The following is an 18400-nucleotide window of genomic DNA, read 5'->3' as shown; positions in this document are numbered from 1 at the left end:
CAACATGCACAGTTTCTGTAAGATTTTGGTTACTTCCAGTTGTTTTTTAAGGCAACTCCTAAACTCTGAAGTAAGGTGCTGAAAGATTCTTTCTGTTACCTTAGGAAACTGTCACTAAGGGGGGAAGACAGTTCACAAGTTTTGTTTCTGTTTTGTTTTTTAAACTTCTGCAGGAAGCCATATAATGTAACAGAACTTAGTTTTTGTAACACACACTTATTTAAAAACCCAGGTATTACTGTTAGCAAAGTTCACTGTAACAAGAAATTAGGACGAAAAAGAGTAGAAAAGGGAAAAGGCTGATGATACCCACCTTTATGTAAATCAGTTCATGCAACTCTGTTTGTGATACCTTGCATAGTACCAGGCACCTATCTCAAGTATAGTCCTCCCAGGTGGTGTGGGAAGACAGATGAACACCATCAAAAATTTAAACATACTGAGAAACTGAAAGCCTTAGAAAGCAAATTAAGGAGAGAACATAACAGGGTATCAAAGAAAGAAGGGTGTAAAGCAGTTTGCTATCCCCTATTCTCCCCAGCACATGCAGCTACAAAGCATTTGGCAACTTTCAGAAAGAAGAAAAAAATTCTACTTCACATGCAATTAGATTACAAAACTTTTCATTAGAAGAAATTATTCAATCTAAGGTCAACAATACTCAGTTATTCTGATTAGCAAACATGCCTACAGGGTTTCACATGTCAAGCTGATCTCTAAATACATAAGGTAGAGACGCAACTCAGGGTGGGACAAGCTGCGCACTAGGGATCCCTCACGTTTCACCCTGGACCATCCGATACCAGTCACTCTTAAAGCAGACAGGATGCCACAGCAGGTGGATGGGCCATGCTGCTCGATGGTCTAGCTGCAGTCTGACAGTGATGGAGCAGCTGACAGACACCTTGCATGCTGCTTTTCTCGATGGCTGTGTTCCTCCTGCAGAACCAATCCATCCGTGCTGCTGGAGATGCCAAAGTCACGGTTGCAGAGGCACTTTCCACTCTTTTTCCAGGAACTTAAACTTTCAAAACATGTGTTTGGAACGCTGACAGATTTTGTGCTTGCTCTCCAAGAATAAATTACGCTTTTGTGTAAATAAAGTATTTTTGGTAACTAGAAATAATAGTTTGGGTGGGGAAAAGGGGAAGTTTGGAAACTCAGATGGCTTTTTATTTTGAATAAACATATAAGGCACTTAGAAATACAGCCATATCACAAGAAATTGCTAAACTTGAACATCTGGATCGCCAGTCAAAGCACCCATCTTTCAGAAGCTATGCACATGCTCAGCAAGCTGGATGAAGACATCCAGCACGCATACCAGTGGTTCCAGTTCTACTTTTACTCCTGGCTTCCCCTAAGCTCTACTTGGATAAGGAAGCATATTCAGCCACCAAAGAGACAAAGAAAAGCAGAAAGAATTCCTTAGCTACAGCTGACTGCTACACATTTTATTCTTTTTTTCTTGGCTTCAGCATTAGGTCATCAGGTTATTTTTAGTAACATTTTGTATTCATAAAAGCTGAGATTTACAGCCTGTAGAACTTTTTGAAAGCATCTTATCTACAGAAGTTATTAACAAAAGACAGTATGTTCCTAAAAGTGATTTTTTTCCCCCTTAATGATGTTCTAACATTAAAAACTTTTGTTAATTTTTTTAAACAAATTTTCAAACCATTTATGAGAATAACATCTTCTATGGCTAGCAGATTACCAAGATGGTTAATTATTAACTCTTCTTCATGCTTGAGGATTCTTGTGCCAGTAAACACTTCACTCAAGAATCCTGCAAAACCTCAGTGTCTCACAAGCAGAGACTTTCTACTCATGTTGATAAAAACAAGAAGAGAAATATTATACTGCTTGCTAGCCAAACAGTACTTCCTTCCAAGACTCACGACCTTTTTAAAACTGTCACTTTGCTTTTAATGGCAACATGATTAAGGGTGTAATTGGAGATCTGTATTTGCTGGTGCCTCTAGGGTGGTGTTCTCTCAATATCTGAAAAATCAAATACAACCCACATATGCAGCTTTAAGAAAATATAAAATAGAAAAACATAAACAGGTGCAAGAAAAGCAAGATTAAAAACTCATTCTCCTTTTCCAAATCTTTTTTTAAAGCAGGTTCTGAAATATTTCCAGGAGTTCTGCCATCTCCTCTATTTATCTTCCACAGAAGCATGCAACTGCTAATATCTTCTGCATGACTGATATTCCTCACTAGTCAGCTCCATCACTTTTGCTAAGGACCTTCAAAGGAAAATAAATTCTGTGAAGTATTTGATATTTTCTAGTTATCAAAATTGTGAAGGAAAAAGACATCAAAGGCCATGGAAGTGGAAATCAATAAGAATTCAGGACTGGAGCACAAACTGAAGAAACACCTATAATGTGGTTAATTTGAATTTTCATTGCTCTTGTAATAATCTATTTTACATGGCATTAATCATGTGAGAATTCTCTTCCTATAAACAAGTAGGATGCCTTTGGATTTTTCATGGAAAGGCACCATCAATAGCTTGCGAGGAAAAACAAGAGACGTCAAATCCCAGTTATTTACAATAGTTGTAACCACACTTTCCCGATTCCTGCATTTGAATATAACAATGTCAGTTTAAGTAAAGGCATGCAAGGCTGCTAGAAATGTGGGGTTTTTTTAATTCTGTCAGGTAAAGAAATTACATCAATAAATCATTACAGTCTGCCCATCCTCCCTTTAAAGTTCCCAACATAACTGTACTAAAAAACCTGTTATGCTAAATCTCAGAATTATTGGGGTCCAACAGGCATTACTACTACATTACTATTCTAGTTAGAACTTAACCTTTGTGATTCTGATTATACCTCCTTTATGAAAATGAGAAGCAATAGCGTATATAGACACCTCTCCACCCTTTTTTTAAACAGAGTAAACTACCAGAAAGAATTATATAAAAGATTTAGTATCTATTAAAATCTGAAGAACTGCTTTTAAACAAAAAGTTATTAAAGTAATTTTTGACATAGTAACTGATACAGATTTGGGGTATTCCATAAATTGATCACAAGTTAAGAGCCCCAGACCTCCAAACTCGCTATTACTGAAACTGGCTGCTAAGCTTTTGCAGGGTTACATCCTGCCTGCAACCAGAATACAGCACTGAGACAAAATATACTCTAAAGTTGGAAAAAAAAAAAAACCACCCACCAAAAAACCCAAAAGATCTTTCAGGATTCTTATGCATGAGTTAATACTTCTAGCTACAGAAATCAGTGATTGAGGTTGCAACTGTTCCTTCAGAAACCCACTTCTGTCCCATACCTTGAAAATTTTGCATAAAATTCTTAAATTATGGGTTTTTTTCAGGCCAAATACAAGACTCCGCATTTAAAATTACTGAAGAGCTCTTGACTCTCAGGATTACTAACAACTCATTTTGACTTTTAAAAAATAACAGTAATGACAAAACCATCTTTTCAGTATCTGACAAAATGTACAGAAAACCAAAGCCAAACAAAATCACCTGCATCTGGTCATCTTTTCACCATTGCCACAAAGCTCCACATCAAGATTAATGAATAGGCTTATTTCTAATAAGCTTAAGAACAAAATACAGAATCAAGCTTAGTAATAATTCTCTGGGAGCTGTATCATGTGTCCTGCCACTGTAAGAGCTCCCTGGACTGTAATTTCTCCAACAGGAACTCCCATACTACTTAGTTGGTAAAAGAGGTATAAGATGTTGCTTTTAGAAATAAGACATGGAAAGGGATGCCCACTGACAGTATTTAAAACACTGAGAATTTGAACTGATCCCCCAAAGAATTACTTAGCTGGGGCTGGGAAACATCTTCCCCAGCATATCTTAAATTTCTAATGAAATAGGCATGATTTATATTATGCAGTGTTGAAGGATTTAAATTATGCAATGTTGAAGGTCATTTGGGAAAAGTTCAATCCCTAAAATGGCTAGATTTCTTTTTTGGACAGTTCAGCACTTTATTTAAACAGATACAAAAGTATGCCTCATCTCTCCTCCAAAATCTTACTCAATAGGCAAAAAGCTCGTTGAGCTTCACAGTGCATCCCTTGGCAGGGATTAATCTTTTGGTGTGTATCTTCTGGTACAGTGGTGTGGTCCAAACCATGATAAGTAAAACAGCCTTTTAGATACTTTTGTCATGCCTACAGATCTTCTATTGTTCAAAACACTAAAATCGACACCCTAAATCCTGAGATGCTTCAAATTCAAGATACTTCTATAAGACTGTCTTTTTCAAGTTTAAACCAAAGATCAGCCAGAGTAGAGATGCGCTCTATAATTAGTGAAAAAATAACTAGATTCTCTGTGCCATGTAATAATTTTACTGAACAAATAGCTCTCAAGATGTACTTTTCATACTTTTTATATACAAAAACCATAGAAGAATAAAGCTTTAAGTAATGGTTTTACAGAATATGTTGCAATTAATCATGGCATAGTATGTTCCCACATATTCAATACCAAGCTCACAAGTCAGAAGGATCTATCACAGGGCATTTAAAATTGTAACATGCCCTTCTCATCTTTGCAATTACAAATGATTTTTAAGATGCCCCACTCTCCACCAGCACTTAGCTTTCACCCAATGCAAGTTAATCTACAAACAAGCACTGAAATCCTGGAGGTCTGATTTAGGGACAACATTCAGCATCGCCTCAGACATTTATTACAGGATAAATTAATTTACTAAATGGAAAGTTTCTCTTAAGCAATCTTTGGGTAACTTAAACACATTTAGTTAAGGACAACACACAAATATAACTTATAAAGTATCTTCTCCAAACAATGAGTTTGTGCTAACATGCAGAATAACACCACTTGCAGAATTTCATTAGTGTAGCTTTTAAAGCATTTGCAAACCATAGCTAGTACAGTTTTTCTTGACTATTTGATTCAGGGGCTATGGCAGTTAAAATGCAATGTTAGCATTTTCAAGGCTACTTTAAAATAAAATGTAATTATACTAATCATCATTTACTTTTTTGTACTTAATTATTTCATTGTAGTCGCATTTCATTAAACCAAACAAATTAAACAAAGTTCAGAATACTAAGTATGAGTGATTGTGCTTTATGAATTATTTCTAATGTGCCTCTAAACAAAACCAAACCAAAACCATCCCAACTTAACAACCAAATTTAAACAGCTGGGATAAATCTGTCAGAAAGCCCAAGCCACTGAGTTACCAAAACATTAGCAAGAACAAGGTTGCAGAAAGATGCAACAGTGTGATTACATTTTGAATTTTGACATTTTAAAGCTTTTACTTTCATTGATGGATGGTAATTAATTTTTACACCCCCTCTTTTTTTCTTTCCTTTAGATCACAGCAGAAATCAAATCATCAAGTGTGAGTGATTACCCATGCTTACTCTAAACGGCAGACAACACAAGTTACAGAAACCTAGACCAAGACTACAGTAGCTTACAAAACGTAAAACAAGGTTAACAGATATGCCTTCTTTAGGATAATACATAGGAAGGGGTTTAGAAACTTTATATCAATAACACAGACTATGCAGTGTTTTCTTGTCCCTTCCAGAGGTCTGTGAAATAAAGTGGTAAACGTGTTCTCTTCAATATTCAGTTCAGTAAGAGTTTAGCTGCAAAAAGATTATACTTACATAAATATAAAAACACATGATAAAGCAAAATATTTTTAATTAGTAAGCCAATCATAAATAAATTCACCTAAAATTAACAGAAGTAGCTGTGTTCCTTCTACATTGATAACTTTTTTTTTTAGCATGTTTTAATAGTCAACTTCATTGTCTAGCCTGGGACAAAACAATTCATCATTGAGCACTCAACAACTCTGCACACTAAGTCTTTTTTTTTTTTTTTTAGTTACATTTTTTACATTTTCTTTACAAATGTAATACTTATGTACATTATATATTTTATTTCTACAATTGATGTACTTTACTGAAACTCTACAACTTTCACAGGGAATTCGCTGAAGTCTTTAGTAAATATGAATCATTCCTTTTAAAAAGAAATTCATATAAACAACCAACATACATCACTGCCCTTTGACATCTCTGTTAAGAATTTGGATCTGGAAGGGCTACTATAATAAATGTAAGAAAAAAGGCTTTACCTAATTGTACATTTCATTAAGAAATACCATCCCACATAGCTACATAAATTCACCAGCTTGCAATAAACAAAGCACCATACCGCTGCACAACTGGAAACGTGTATAAACCAATTTAAAGTTTACTAGTGAAACAGCTTCATCACTCCTAGCACTTTTAGACTGAAGTAAATCTGCAAAATTCTTTGAGATGTATACTTCTTTAGCTGTAAAGCTTCCAAAACAGTGCTGGTCACTGTATATTGTGAAGAACAAGCATCCACTTTCGTAACTTCCCATATGCTTCTCTTGGCCCATGCTTCTGTCTGAAGTCAGGATTTTTCTTCTATTTATTCCTTGTTCACTTACAAATCTGCTGTTGAATATTAAGTAAGAATTCATAATATGAGAAAGCTGCTTCTGTCCGATCCTCAATTAAATGCTGAAAAAAATCTGTTTTGGCAGGGTTCTCATCTCTGAAAGAAGAGAGGAAGGTATTTTAGTCCAAACATTGAGAAAAAAATGCACTGTAAATTCAAGCATAAGTTCTAATGAATTGCTTATTGTTCTTTGGAGTCTAGATTCAGTCCAAAGATACCAAAGTTTAGAAAAAACCCTAAAGTTTGTAATACACTACCAAACAGCAGCATCTTTTTAAGAAGTATAAAATGGCAGAACAGTGGGTAAAATAGCATTTAAAATACCTTGTAGAAACACAAAAAAGGAAACAAAAATTATTTTTAGAAGTTCACAAATATGCTGGTTGCAATGAATTCTGACAGTTAAATTAAATCCTGATAAAGATTAGAAGAAAAAATTGGAAAATTTACATCTCAATCCCCTCCCCCGTTTTTCTTATCTGGCAACAGAACAGGGAAGGTAAACATGTCAAAGACCTAGTATCTAAAATTATTACCCCAATAAAAATTTGCTGGGACACAGCAAATATTTGCCGGGGCACAGTTCTTTGTACCAGTATAGTACAGTGTGCAGTAAAGCCCTACTATTTACTATGGTCTTTCAGCACTACTCGCAATTCAAGCAGCAGCCACAATGCCAACAGCTGAAGAGCTTCACTCCTATGTTTAAACATTATTTATCTGAGTGAGAAAGTCATCATACTCTCTAAAATGTGATCTCCCCTCCAGCTCAGTAAACTGAGTACTCTAAAGACAAAAGAAATGTAAACTCAAGCATAAAGATTTTATAGAATTTAAACTTCTTTAAGCAGGTCGTGGCTTGAAAAGGCTTGAGAAACTTGCCTCATCTGTCATAAATCAGCTGCTGAATGGAGCTTGGTAACAAATAGATACAATTGTTAAACCATCTACAGATTATTAACCTTACTTGAATTTTTTTTATATGTATGTACTGAAATTATAAAAGCTATACCAGAAATTAACCTCGTTAACCCCACTGATCATAAGGACATCCACTGCTTTAGTATATTCTTAAGAATATAAAAATATGCAACCAATTCCTACAAATAAAACTGCTAGTAACTGAATTTGCACTAGATTCAAAGATGACCTTTGTTGCTAAGGAGTTTTAGATAACAGCACTATTATCAACTAGAAAGAGGATGTTATTCAGTTTCTTCCGGGCCAGATATTCCCACTTTTCATCAGTGTCAATTAGAAATTGTAAATACAAGTTCCCAATAATTACTCAGTATCTAACAGAAATACTTACTTTATTACTTGAAGAACTGGACTTAAAGGTCTACTGTCTCTAAGCCAAGATATAAAAGATCGTGTCCTTTCTGAAGAAAGTGCATCTACCTCAGGAAGCTGTGTCTGGTTGAAGGTAATTGAAAGAAGTCATCATCTTTTATTATCAAAACTATTTAAAAAAAAAAATAGATCCTGATAGTCGTAACATGACCCAGGCCACAATTTCTATTAAGAAATTACCAACCACAGATTACATATACACATTTTTTCTTCAGCTTAAAGTACAAAAATTCAGTAATATCTGTTCCGTAGGAAGCAGTGCATCTTTAACTTAAACAGCCTTTTAAGTGCAAGAGATTTTAGAAAGCAAGCTCATTTAAAAAGTAAGCTTTTCAAAATGATGCTTTTACAGTTCTCTTGCCTTTATCTTCCCCTGTCAATCAAGTTCCTACATGTCGAATTTTGCATCACTGAAAAAATGAACAAAACATGAAGAAGTGAAATCTGAATTGTAAGCAAATTTCAACACAAAGATTATACTGGACTATTTGGTTGGGGACTGAGCTGAAAAAAATAGGATTAAAAAAAGCCTTGAGCCATTCACCAAGCTAAATATACCAACTCTTAGGCCAGTATAATCTTTTAAGACAATTAATATGACATAGAAGAATTGATTACAGATTTAAAAGTAGTTTCATTGCTACCTTTGTAGTCAATGAATGGAGGACATAATTTAAAAGCAAAGATAGCTTTTGTTTATGTTAGTTTTTTCTCTCATTTTCATTATTATAAATGCTATGTAACCACTGAAAAAAAGTTATCATCCTTCCTTTAACCAAGTTCTTTCTGAAAACTCTGTCAACTAATACTTACCACCAGCTGATCAGAGGGGACAATTTTAAATTGCTAATACAAGCAAAATACAAAACTCTGAGCAAGCAGTCCAATTTTATAGTAGTCTTAAAGCTCACCACTCTTAACCTGTTCTTATAATTACCACTTGTTGCTTATTTTTCCCCTTCCTACTATACAAGCTTTATAAGCAGAAAGTATCTTCCTACGTGTTTCTACAATGACTGACACATTTTTGGTACTATCTGAATATAACCATTGGGTTCTGAACTTTTCTAGACCCTTTTCTTAAAAGGGTCCATCCTTACCCACCACTTGTTGACATTTTGGAATCACTACCCACAGAAGAAGGGTCTTCTCTTTAATTGCTGCTCTGTTCATGCACAAGACTATAGGTACAGGTCATAATATAAAAACCACTCCACCACAACACACATCCAAGGGTCTTTGATGTTCTAATAGCTAAAAGCATTTCCTTTTAAGATTGACTCAAGGATTGGAAGCTGAGCAAAACTTAACTCTTACCCTTTACTTACAGGCCTATAACATCATACCCTAGATTTTGTATCTTACACCAGGTTCAGAGAACACAAGGCTTCAGAAAACCATGGTATCAATAAAATAACTCTAATCTTAACAATGGTATCAATAAAATAACTCTAATCTTAACAATTAACACAGCTCACTAGATAATTTTTGTATTCATTCTATGAAATTCCATCCTATTCTTGTGAGCCCACAAGGATTTCCGTAAAAATAATAAAAGCAGTCATGTCATCAAACAATTTTTTGGCATTCCACAAATGCCAAAATATACACCTCTACATTCTTTCCTTGAAAGCATTTGACAACTTCTATCTGTCTCCTATGAAGCTGGCAAGGGGTTAGAAGGTACCCAATAAAAAAACCCCTAATTTACAGTTAACGTAATTAAAAACTGAAAATGCAGAAAAAGTAGATTAAATACAGAGTCCAAACATAAGCATTATACAGCACAGTCCATTAAAACACCTACCATTTTCTGTGGTACTGATGCATAGTTTGGGTATCCAAGGACATCTTTTATGAAGTTGTTACTACAGTTTTTTCCAATCCAAATGTAAAAAATCTGTAAGATATCAGAATCAGTTTTAGTAAAGGCCTTGCACACATTTTAAAGAAAGAGAGAAGAGGTGATGTAATTGGAATAATACCAGAATAATACCTTTCATATAAATGAATGACTTGAGAGCTCCAGCTGCAATTCACATATACATGTCTATATTCATTAATTGTATGCTTAGTTATTAATACATTGGTAGCATTTGGAATAAGATCATTATATGTCAAAAAAAATATAGGTAGAATGCAAATACTGAAAGAATGAGGATGCAGGACAGATCTATATTGGAACAGTTAATGCAGTAACTTCCCATGTTACCTCCAAAAATGAAAACCCTAAAATTTTATGAAGTCACACCACTGTGTCAGTTACTGCACACTGACTTCCCAATCTATACAAGTCATAGTAAAGCATCAATTATCAAAACACACTGTAGTAATTATTGCAGACATCTGGACAAAGAACCTACTTTGGCACTCACACTCAGCCCCTGAGCTCATATAAGGTTTAAAGTACTTTCTAGACTGCAATTAAGAGTAGCATAATGTTTTATTACATTATTTGAGTAGCATAATGCCTCATCCAATTAAGTGTGTTTTAGTGTAATTTCTACTAATAACTTAAACTGTATCTACAGATTTTGTTCACTCCCCACAGTTTCCTCGCTCTTGCAACTCTTACATCACACAAACCACAAATCATAAAGCCACTTATATTTGTGTGTAACTGAGAAGGTTCCTGCATCAATGAGAAGTGCTTTGTTGGAGACTTTAATTTAATTTAATAACCATTAAGAGAAATTTTGGAAAATGGAAATCCATTATTTCCAGGCAAAAACAACTTGATGTGAACTCTTGGTATATTCTGATCAGTCTAGCATGAAAAAAATTAACCTCTGAAGCCTTACTATGCAACCTCAAAGACAATCCTCTGGTCAAAACATGAAAGCCTTTCACTGGAACACAGATTACTGCCAGGTTACCTGGAATGCTGATTCACTACACTGTTATTGTTGAGAGTTGACTGCTTTTAATAATTCAGCATGCATTGCTTTTTTTTTAGGGGGGGGAAAAGGAATGTGTGAAACTGGTAACTTACAGAACCACAATCCATAAGAAAAGCTCCTTCTCTTGTCAACTTCTCTGCAGACAACTTCTGAAGAGGTGGCTGAGGAACAACTCTGTCATTTACATGTATTGTACTCTGTAACAAAAAAACAGTACTCAATAACACTAGAATATAAATAAATCCAATTTTTTATCTTAACCAGGTAAAATGAAACAGGAAAAACCACTGTTAATCTCTAGTAGAATTTTGAGGATTCTCATGTAACAAAATGCCATGTTAAACCTAAAATGATTGTGTACATCAAACAATTCTAGAATGTTACTTAACCTAAAGGCTACTTTATTACCTAAAAAAGAATAATGCAAGTTCATTTAAGTTGTGTATGTAACATTTCTCATGCTATAGATGCCAAACGTTCAGAAGAATTCTAGTGTTGACACTTAAATTTTCTACAAACAACCTCCACAGATTTTTTCATTGCATTCAACTTCAATAGAAGTGTTGCAAGAGCAGAAAAACATCAAATTCTACTCCCTAAGGGTTCAATCTTTTACTGCATTCAAGTAACAGAAAGTCCCTTGATTTAACATCCTGCCTGAAGCGATACATGGGTTTGTCCGTAGAGTACTATGACTGATCTGATTAAACAATCTGGCTGTTAGCAATAACATCATTAAAAAATAACCCACCCTTCCTCCGAAGCAATAAAAACAAAAACAATACTCCCCCCCAGTATTTTCAGATTAAAGCTGCTTCTCCCTCCAATACAAAAATAGGCTGAACATCTATTAAGAATCTGTGAAGCATTCTGCAAATAATGTAGGGAAAAAATAGTCTAAAGACTAAGCACATGTCCACATGGTAAAAGATTATTAAAAACAATCACTATTTTAAAAATTTCATATCCTAAACCTATAGATTAGACGCTTTGGGGGATTTACACATAACGATGAATATCAAGCTACAGATTTCCACTTTGGAAAGTTCCAGGCTTTACTTAATGCTCTCAAGAATCAAGTGTTAAAAGAATACCAGCAAAAGTGTTAAAAAAAATTTCTGTAATACATATCATAGAATTTTCTAAAGAAACAAGAAATTGAAGAACAGCCTCTGTCACAAATAGTTTAAACTGAAGTAGTACTAAATAGCAGATAGCACCCTGTTATATGATTTAAAATGTGGTTTGTCAATTAATTTCAGTAGGTTAAAATAAGCCCTATTTTCTGTATTATTCTACTCTAAATAACTGATCTGAAATCCTTTGCTAATAAAACTGGATCTCCCAGAGACACTGCTGGTTCTTCACAGCACTCGCACACTGAATATAGTGTTTCAGCATAAGTTCCACAAAAAGCTTAATAAGGTTAGTTGAAGAAGTTGGCCTCTCAAACACTGGGAGTGGGGAGGAAATATAAAAAGACTAATCAATTCCACTGAAGAACACTGAGTTCAGACTCGCATATGTGAGTTTATGAAATACCTTAAAAGACACTGAGACTATAAATAGCTCACAGGTTGTGCTGAACAATACCAACTGCCAGAGAAACTACTGAAGTTACCATATAATCTTGTATGACACTTAAAAACAAACTCCTACATATACTTTTCCAAAGCTAATGACTAACAAGCTCATGAAAACTTACTTAAAAAAACCAAGTTATTTTTGCAGTTACAACTAACTTTGACCTTAAATAAAATCCAATCTTACTTCTGTTAAAAAATGCATATATTTCCTAGGCTACCTCTCTAAAAGGCGAACCAATAAAACCTGGTTTCGTACATGAAGTACTTCCTCAGTCTGATCATGACCATCTAGAAGTATAACTCTGTTTCATCCACATCAGTCTGAGAAAACACTGAAAGTTTGTTACTCCAAGCAACTTTACCTGGTTTAAGTATACAAAACCTAGAATTCTCCACCAAATCTACCTCACCCATTTCCCCCAGGCAGTTCTAAAACACAAAACCACACTGGAGATATTTCCAATACATACAATCTTATCTGCTTTCTTTGTATAATAGAAAAACATGGAATTATTGTGGTCACTTAACAAGGTGAAGTAAAACCACAGTTCTGCTCATAACACAGTACTGTACTTGCAACTCAGAACTTGAAAATGAATGTTTCTCTTGATTTTTTTATAACTTATGGAAAATGTTCAGTTTATATTACAATAACAGCTTTATTTAAATTATTGCAGCACATCAGGTTTAACAGACCATTAAAACTAGAAAATGTTATAAAACAGGCTTCATACATTACCTCATCAATCAACTTGTCTATTCTGTACAAGTTGGGATGTATCATTTTCATCAAATGAACAAGAGGCTGGCTCTTCATCTGGCACATTGCATATACGCGATCATCCAAGCGTGTACTCGTGCCTGTTCTAAATGCTTTCTGTAAAAGAACAGTGTTGTTACTCAAATAAGTCCCGTATTTTATGTCACATCTAAACAGTGTATTTCAGATTTTTTGAAAGTGTCAAGCAAAGATGGCAAAGCTTTTGTAAACTAATGTATCTTGAGGTACATTAGAATCTTAATCAAATACAACTTGAATACAATACCTTTTAAAACTTAATCTGTTCTCCCTTTTTATTGATGAAGGACAACAAAAAAATTTCCCCCACACACTTTCTGTAAAATTTTTATGTGACTGGGCCAGCATTTCTCATCTTTATTCTTGACAAATGTTACTGGCCTGTGAAACTCACCAATGCAAGGTATCATGGAAAGATATAAGCCTAGCAGAGTTCAAAAAAGATAATTCTGTGGATAAGATTAACTCTGATTTTATATTGGTAAGAATTAAATGTTAAGGAAAAGCTTTGAAAGGAAAATATACTTTCATGTTTTATAGCAGAAACTAGGCTCTCATAGGATAAAATTTATTTTGTAACTCTTTCCTACTGGATTTTTCAGATCTCCTTTAGAAGCAATCAGTAAACAATTGCTGTGAGAAGCAACACAATGGAGAAAGCACCATATTATGATTCAATGGAGAATATTCCTGTAATTGAAGTTCACATTCACTTCTACAACAAAGCTAAGTACATCAGTCCTCTTCTCCTTGGCTGCCACAAACATTTTGGTTTTATTTTCACTGTAGAAGAAAATAACACAAAAACCTAAAAAATTCAAAACCAAGCATACCATTAAACTGTTCAGGCACTAATCATTTAAAATAAGCTAACAGTCATCTTTTCTGTGAAGTCTGTAAGCTCGAAGAGAATAACCCAATTTTCATAATTTTAGTAAAGTGCAGGCATTGCTTGACCTAGAGCTGAAGAATTCCTCAAATTGAACAATGAATTAAATATCAAACATTAATCCACTAGATTATACATACCTGTTTGAGAAGGGCCAAAATATACAGTGGAAACAGTTTGAGGGAATTTGGTGCTATCAACATGGACTGCTGCAGATTTGAGGCAGTTGACATGTATGCTGCCAAGGAGTCTACCACAGCATTAACTAAGGCATCTCTTGCATCCGAAAGACTAGATGAAACTGAGCGATCCACAGCTGTTGGGTTAGAAAGATACAAGAAGTTACTAGAGTTGGCCTCATTCATTCCCTTGAGTTTTAAAAATAGTTGTGCTTTTGGGTGATATTTTAAGATTAAAAAAAAAAACAAAAACCAAAAAACCACAAACCCACACCTGTGGTCCTAACTTTTTTTAGGAGTAAATGAGACTATTGCCCATACAGAAACTCACTTTCATGATGCTTAAAAAAATACAGTGTGGCTGATCTTAGCTCCCTAGTTCCTACTCTTAGAGAACTAAAAAAACCCTAAATGTTTAAAGCTGTGGTATATACTTGAGACTAAATATAAATCCTGTTTTAAGCCTTATACAAATAACTTGGCTACTGATGAAACTCTCTGCTGTCCTACTTCCAAGATAAGATTTGCAGCAATCCCCCCCCCCCCCCCCAAGAAATTTCTTCCATTACTTCAGTGGCGTAATTATGATTAGTGTAAATGAAGCTTCACCTTTCTCTACTGAGAAAGGGCTGCAAATCCTTTGGTTGGAGGAAGCCACCTGCTGGACTGAATGCACTTTTGAGATACAGAAGTACTATTTATTTCTTCTAATTTATTTGACTATTAATATACAACATAGCATATACTGAAATGCTGCACAGAAGCATACACATTCAATGGCAGAGATCAGTCTGTGAAACAGCTACTTATGACCCACAAGTAGGGGTAAGTAAGAATCCTCAAACCCAGCAACAACAGGATAGAAGCATAGAAAACTAATCCATATCTCAGACTTACAGACATATCTTACACTGTTGTCATAAGTTCCCTTTTAGTCTCCAGCAACTCACTGCACTGAATCACTCTGTGTCTTAAGTAATCCTAGAATGCTAAAGTTTGAGATAACAACCATGATGATACAAAAATGGGAGTTTTGATCCAGGTGTGTTATGATTCTCTGTCCTTCAATAAACTCTAGAGAACAATGTAAGAAGGCTCCTTTTAAAAGACTAAGGTCAACTAAGTATTCAGACTAAGGAATGTTTCAGTTAACAGTCTTGGTATAACTTCGATTTTGTCATCTTTTGTATTCTCAGGCTTCAGTGTGCTCTACTCCAACCTTTTTCTACAATACTCAGGCTTCATTCACTACTTCATTTAAACATTTGGCAAAATTGAGAACATACAAAAAGAGATTTGAACCTTCCTGGTCTGTACTCACACTCACCCATGTTTGCTAAGAGGCATACAACTGCTTGTACATCCGCTCCTGCATATACATCAGCCAGTGAACTTACTACAGGCAAGCAAAGTGTGTGCACTCGAATTCGACGTTCACCTAATAAAAGTAAGTAGAAACCATTATGCAATATCTCCTGGTAGAGGTATACAAATTCAGTCATTGCAGCATCTCTCTCTCTCATCTAAGATGCACCCGTTTTACCCTGTTCAAATTCTGCAATGCTCTAAAGCATTCAACTTCTGATCAGCACAAGTTCATAACACAAACTAGCTTATAACATCCACAATGAGTGTCTTAATCCTACAAATGAAGTACATTGACTTCCATCCCAAAATTCTGTGGCACATTCCATAACAGAAAGTAGCTGCTATTCTTTATGCCCATCCAATGTACTACAAACTTGCTCCCAATGCATCACGGGCCTGCGATTTTGGGCAAAGTGTGTGCCAAACGTATTATTGCTTGTAACAACAGTATGCCTTTTAAATAAAGGAATCTTGCTGAATCAGCTCTATGTAAGATGGAGATAAATTACATTTTCCCATCAAAATAGAATTTATAAAGATTTACGTTATGTGATTAACTGCCAAGTAGGCTCACTAGCTTTAACAAGATTCTCTTAGGGTATGGAGAACAACAAAAGGCTGTGGAACTAACCATACAAACATTATGTTAGAAAAGGAAACAAAAAGCCCAGTGGCCAATTCATTTGAATTTATTTACCTTTGCTGGAAGTATACAAAAGAGCTGTTTGAAAACAAACCAAAGATGTGTCAGTCAGACTTTCCTCGATGGACATTTGTACTGCAAATCCAGCGTCGGGATTGACATTGGCAAGGGACAATAAATCAGTAGATCGTACAAAAAAGTTCCCATGAAAAGTGTGTATTGAAAGACCTAGAAGCAGATTAAATAGTACCGAGTGAGGTCAAAACAGCATGGAAACCTCCCATCAATAATTAAAACCCACAGCCTTCCAGCTGTGTCTGAAAAACAGTAAAAATACTTATTCTAACTATTATGCAGAATCAATTATGTGAATCATTAGACATTTCACAGCATGAACCTGTAGATTTCACGTTCAGTTACAAACACTCCAAACTGAATGATGCCCTTACACTACACATCAACTAAGCTGAAGTGAGATGGTGCCATCTTAAGTAAAAACCAAAACAAAATACCAAAAGCTGACGTAACTTACATAAAGAAAGCAACTATCTTACTCTTCAGTGAAGGAGAAATAACCTGAAATCAAATGTTGCTAAAGACTAAGCACATTCAAAGTGATAGTTAACATGCTTACATCAACTTTTCCATACAAATCAGTATTTAAAACATACCTTTTGTACATCTTATGCGCATAACTGCTTCAAATCCAATCTTCCTTGTAAGGTATCTTTTAAGGTCTTTTTGCAACTTTTCGGCCTGAGCAGGATTATGGCTGCGATGGAAAGATGGATAGTAATAGATGCATCCAGCAGAATACTTGGACATGCAAGCTGTGAAGGAAGAAAAGATATCGTTAAGAGGTAAAACCGTAACATGAAGTCAGGATACAAAAATTGTGTCCAACCTTCTGCAAGTCACATCTATGTTCATCTTTTTCTTGATATGACCCACATCTGTAAGACAACTAGAACCAGCCCAGACTCAGGCCACTGAAGACAGTGATGAGTCACCCCAATACACAATTATCTAATTACACATTTACTTCAAGAAGCATGCTACCTTTGGCAACTAAGACAGGAGTGCATGCAGAAATATTTAATGGTGTAGAGGCAAAATTAAGTGTGTGCAGAGACAAATCTTGGTTTAATAGTGAAAGATGAGAACTCTCTTCTACCCCTATGATTAAACTTTATTAATTCCTTCCCATCTGGCTGTTCCCTGTTCTTGAGCAGGAGACTATCTTCTTGTTTAAAACTGAAATCCCAGAATGAATTGTCTGATACCACCAATCCAATACTTCTGTTCTTTACTGCTATCAACTTGTCCTGGTTTTGCCTAGGATACAATTAATTTTTTTCCAGTAGCTGGTATAGTGTTGTCTTTTGGATTTAGTATGAGAATAATGCTGATAATACACTGATGTTTTCAGTTATTGCCAAGTAATGTTTAGACCAAATCAAGGATCCTTCAGATTCTCACGTCCAGCCAGCAAGAAGGCTGGAGGGGCACAAGAAGTTGGGAGGGGACATAACCAGGGCAGCTGACCCAAACTGGCCAAGGAGTATTCCATACCATGTAACATCATGCCCAGTACACAAACTGCGGAGAGTTGGCCTGGGGGGGATCACTGCTCAGGAACTAACTGGGCATTGGTCGGCGAGTGGCGAGCAATTGCATTGTGCATCACCTGTTTTGTATATTCAAATTCTTTTATTATGATTATTATCACTTTATTATTGTTATTGTTATCATTATTATTTTCTTCCTTTCTGTCCTATTAAACTGTTCTTATCTCGACACACAGGTTTTACTTTTTTTTGCCCCCCAATTCTGTCCCCCATCCCACTGGGTGGGAGGGGAAGTGAGTGAGTGGCTGAGTGGTGCTTAGTTGCTGGCTGAGGTGAAACCATGACACAACTTCAAAGTCAATTTGTTTGCAGCATTAGCTGCATTTACAGAAATGCAAGAAGATTTACATGATTTAAGAATTCCTGAAGTAGCCTGTGCTTCTGAAGACAGACTACAGTGTGGAAAGAGTGAATGCATGCATTAGGTACTCCTTACCAAGAGAAGCTAGATCGGAATATTGTGAACTTAAGAGAAATAAATCCACAGCAGTCTGCTGGCCTGAACAGTCCAGTGCCAACTTCTTATAAAAATCTGTTGCTGGACCAAGATGCTGGACCACCTTTGGTGAAT

The 18400-nt window shown here is 35.4% G+C and overlaps 1 protein-coding gene across 6 annotated transcripts in view; it reads right to left on the bottom strand.

The window, feature by feature from the left end:
* Nucleotides 1-5672: 5672 nt before the first annotated feature.
* The window catches only part of SEC24B (SEC24 homolog B, COPII coat complex component), a 48526-nt gene continuing 35798 nt past the window's right edge, over nucleotides 5673-18400 (bottom strand). For 5 of the 6 annotated variants that reach the window (XM_075032756.1, XM_075032783.1, XM_075032745.1 and 2 more), the window contains 10 exons: nucleotides 18266-18389; nucleotides 16873-17031; nucleotides 16256-16429; nucleotides 15518-15628; nucleotides 14152-14327; nucleotides 13063-13200; nucleotides 10830-10934; nucleotides 9645-9737; nucleotides 7797-7900; nucleotides 5673-6580 (listed from right to left, as the gene is read on the bottom strand). In XM_075032756.1, the coding sequence (XP_074888857.1) occupies nucleotides 6466-6580; nucleotides 7797-7900; nucleotides 9645-9737; nucleotides 10830-10934; nucleotides 13063-13200; nucleotides 14152-14327; nucleotides 15518-15628; nucleotides 16256-16429; nucleotides 16873-17031; nucleotides 18266-18389 (1299 nt within the window). In that variant the 3' untranslated portion in view covers nucleotides 5673-6465. Of the gene's footprint in view, nucleotides 6581-7796; nucleotides 7947-9644; nucleotides 9738-10829; nucleotides 10935-13062; nucleotides 13201-14151; nucleotides 14328-15517; nucleotides 15629-16255; nucleotides 16430-16872; nucleotides 17032-18265; nucleotides 18390-18400 lie in introns of those variants that run through there. The other variant, XM_075032793.1, reaches the window with a different exon arrangement.

This window comes from Buteo buteo, chromosome 1 (genome assembly GCF_964188355.1).
Source record: "Buteo buteo chromosome 1, bButBut1.hap1.1, whole genome shotgun sequence".
NCBI lineage: Eukaryota > Metazoa > Chordata > Aves > Accipitriformes > Accipitridae > Buteo > Buteo buteo.
Note: the sequence above shows the minus strand (reverse complement) of the source record. Positions and strands in the feature narration are given on the sequence as shown.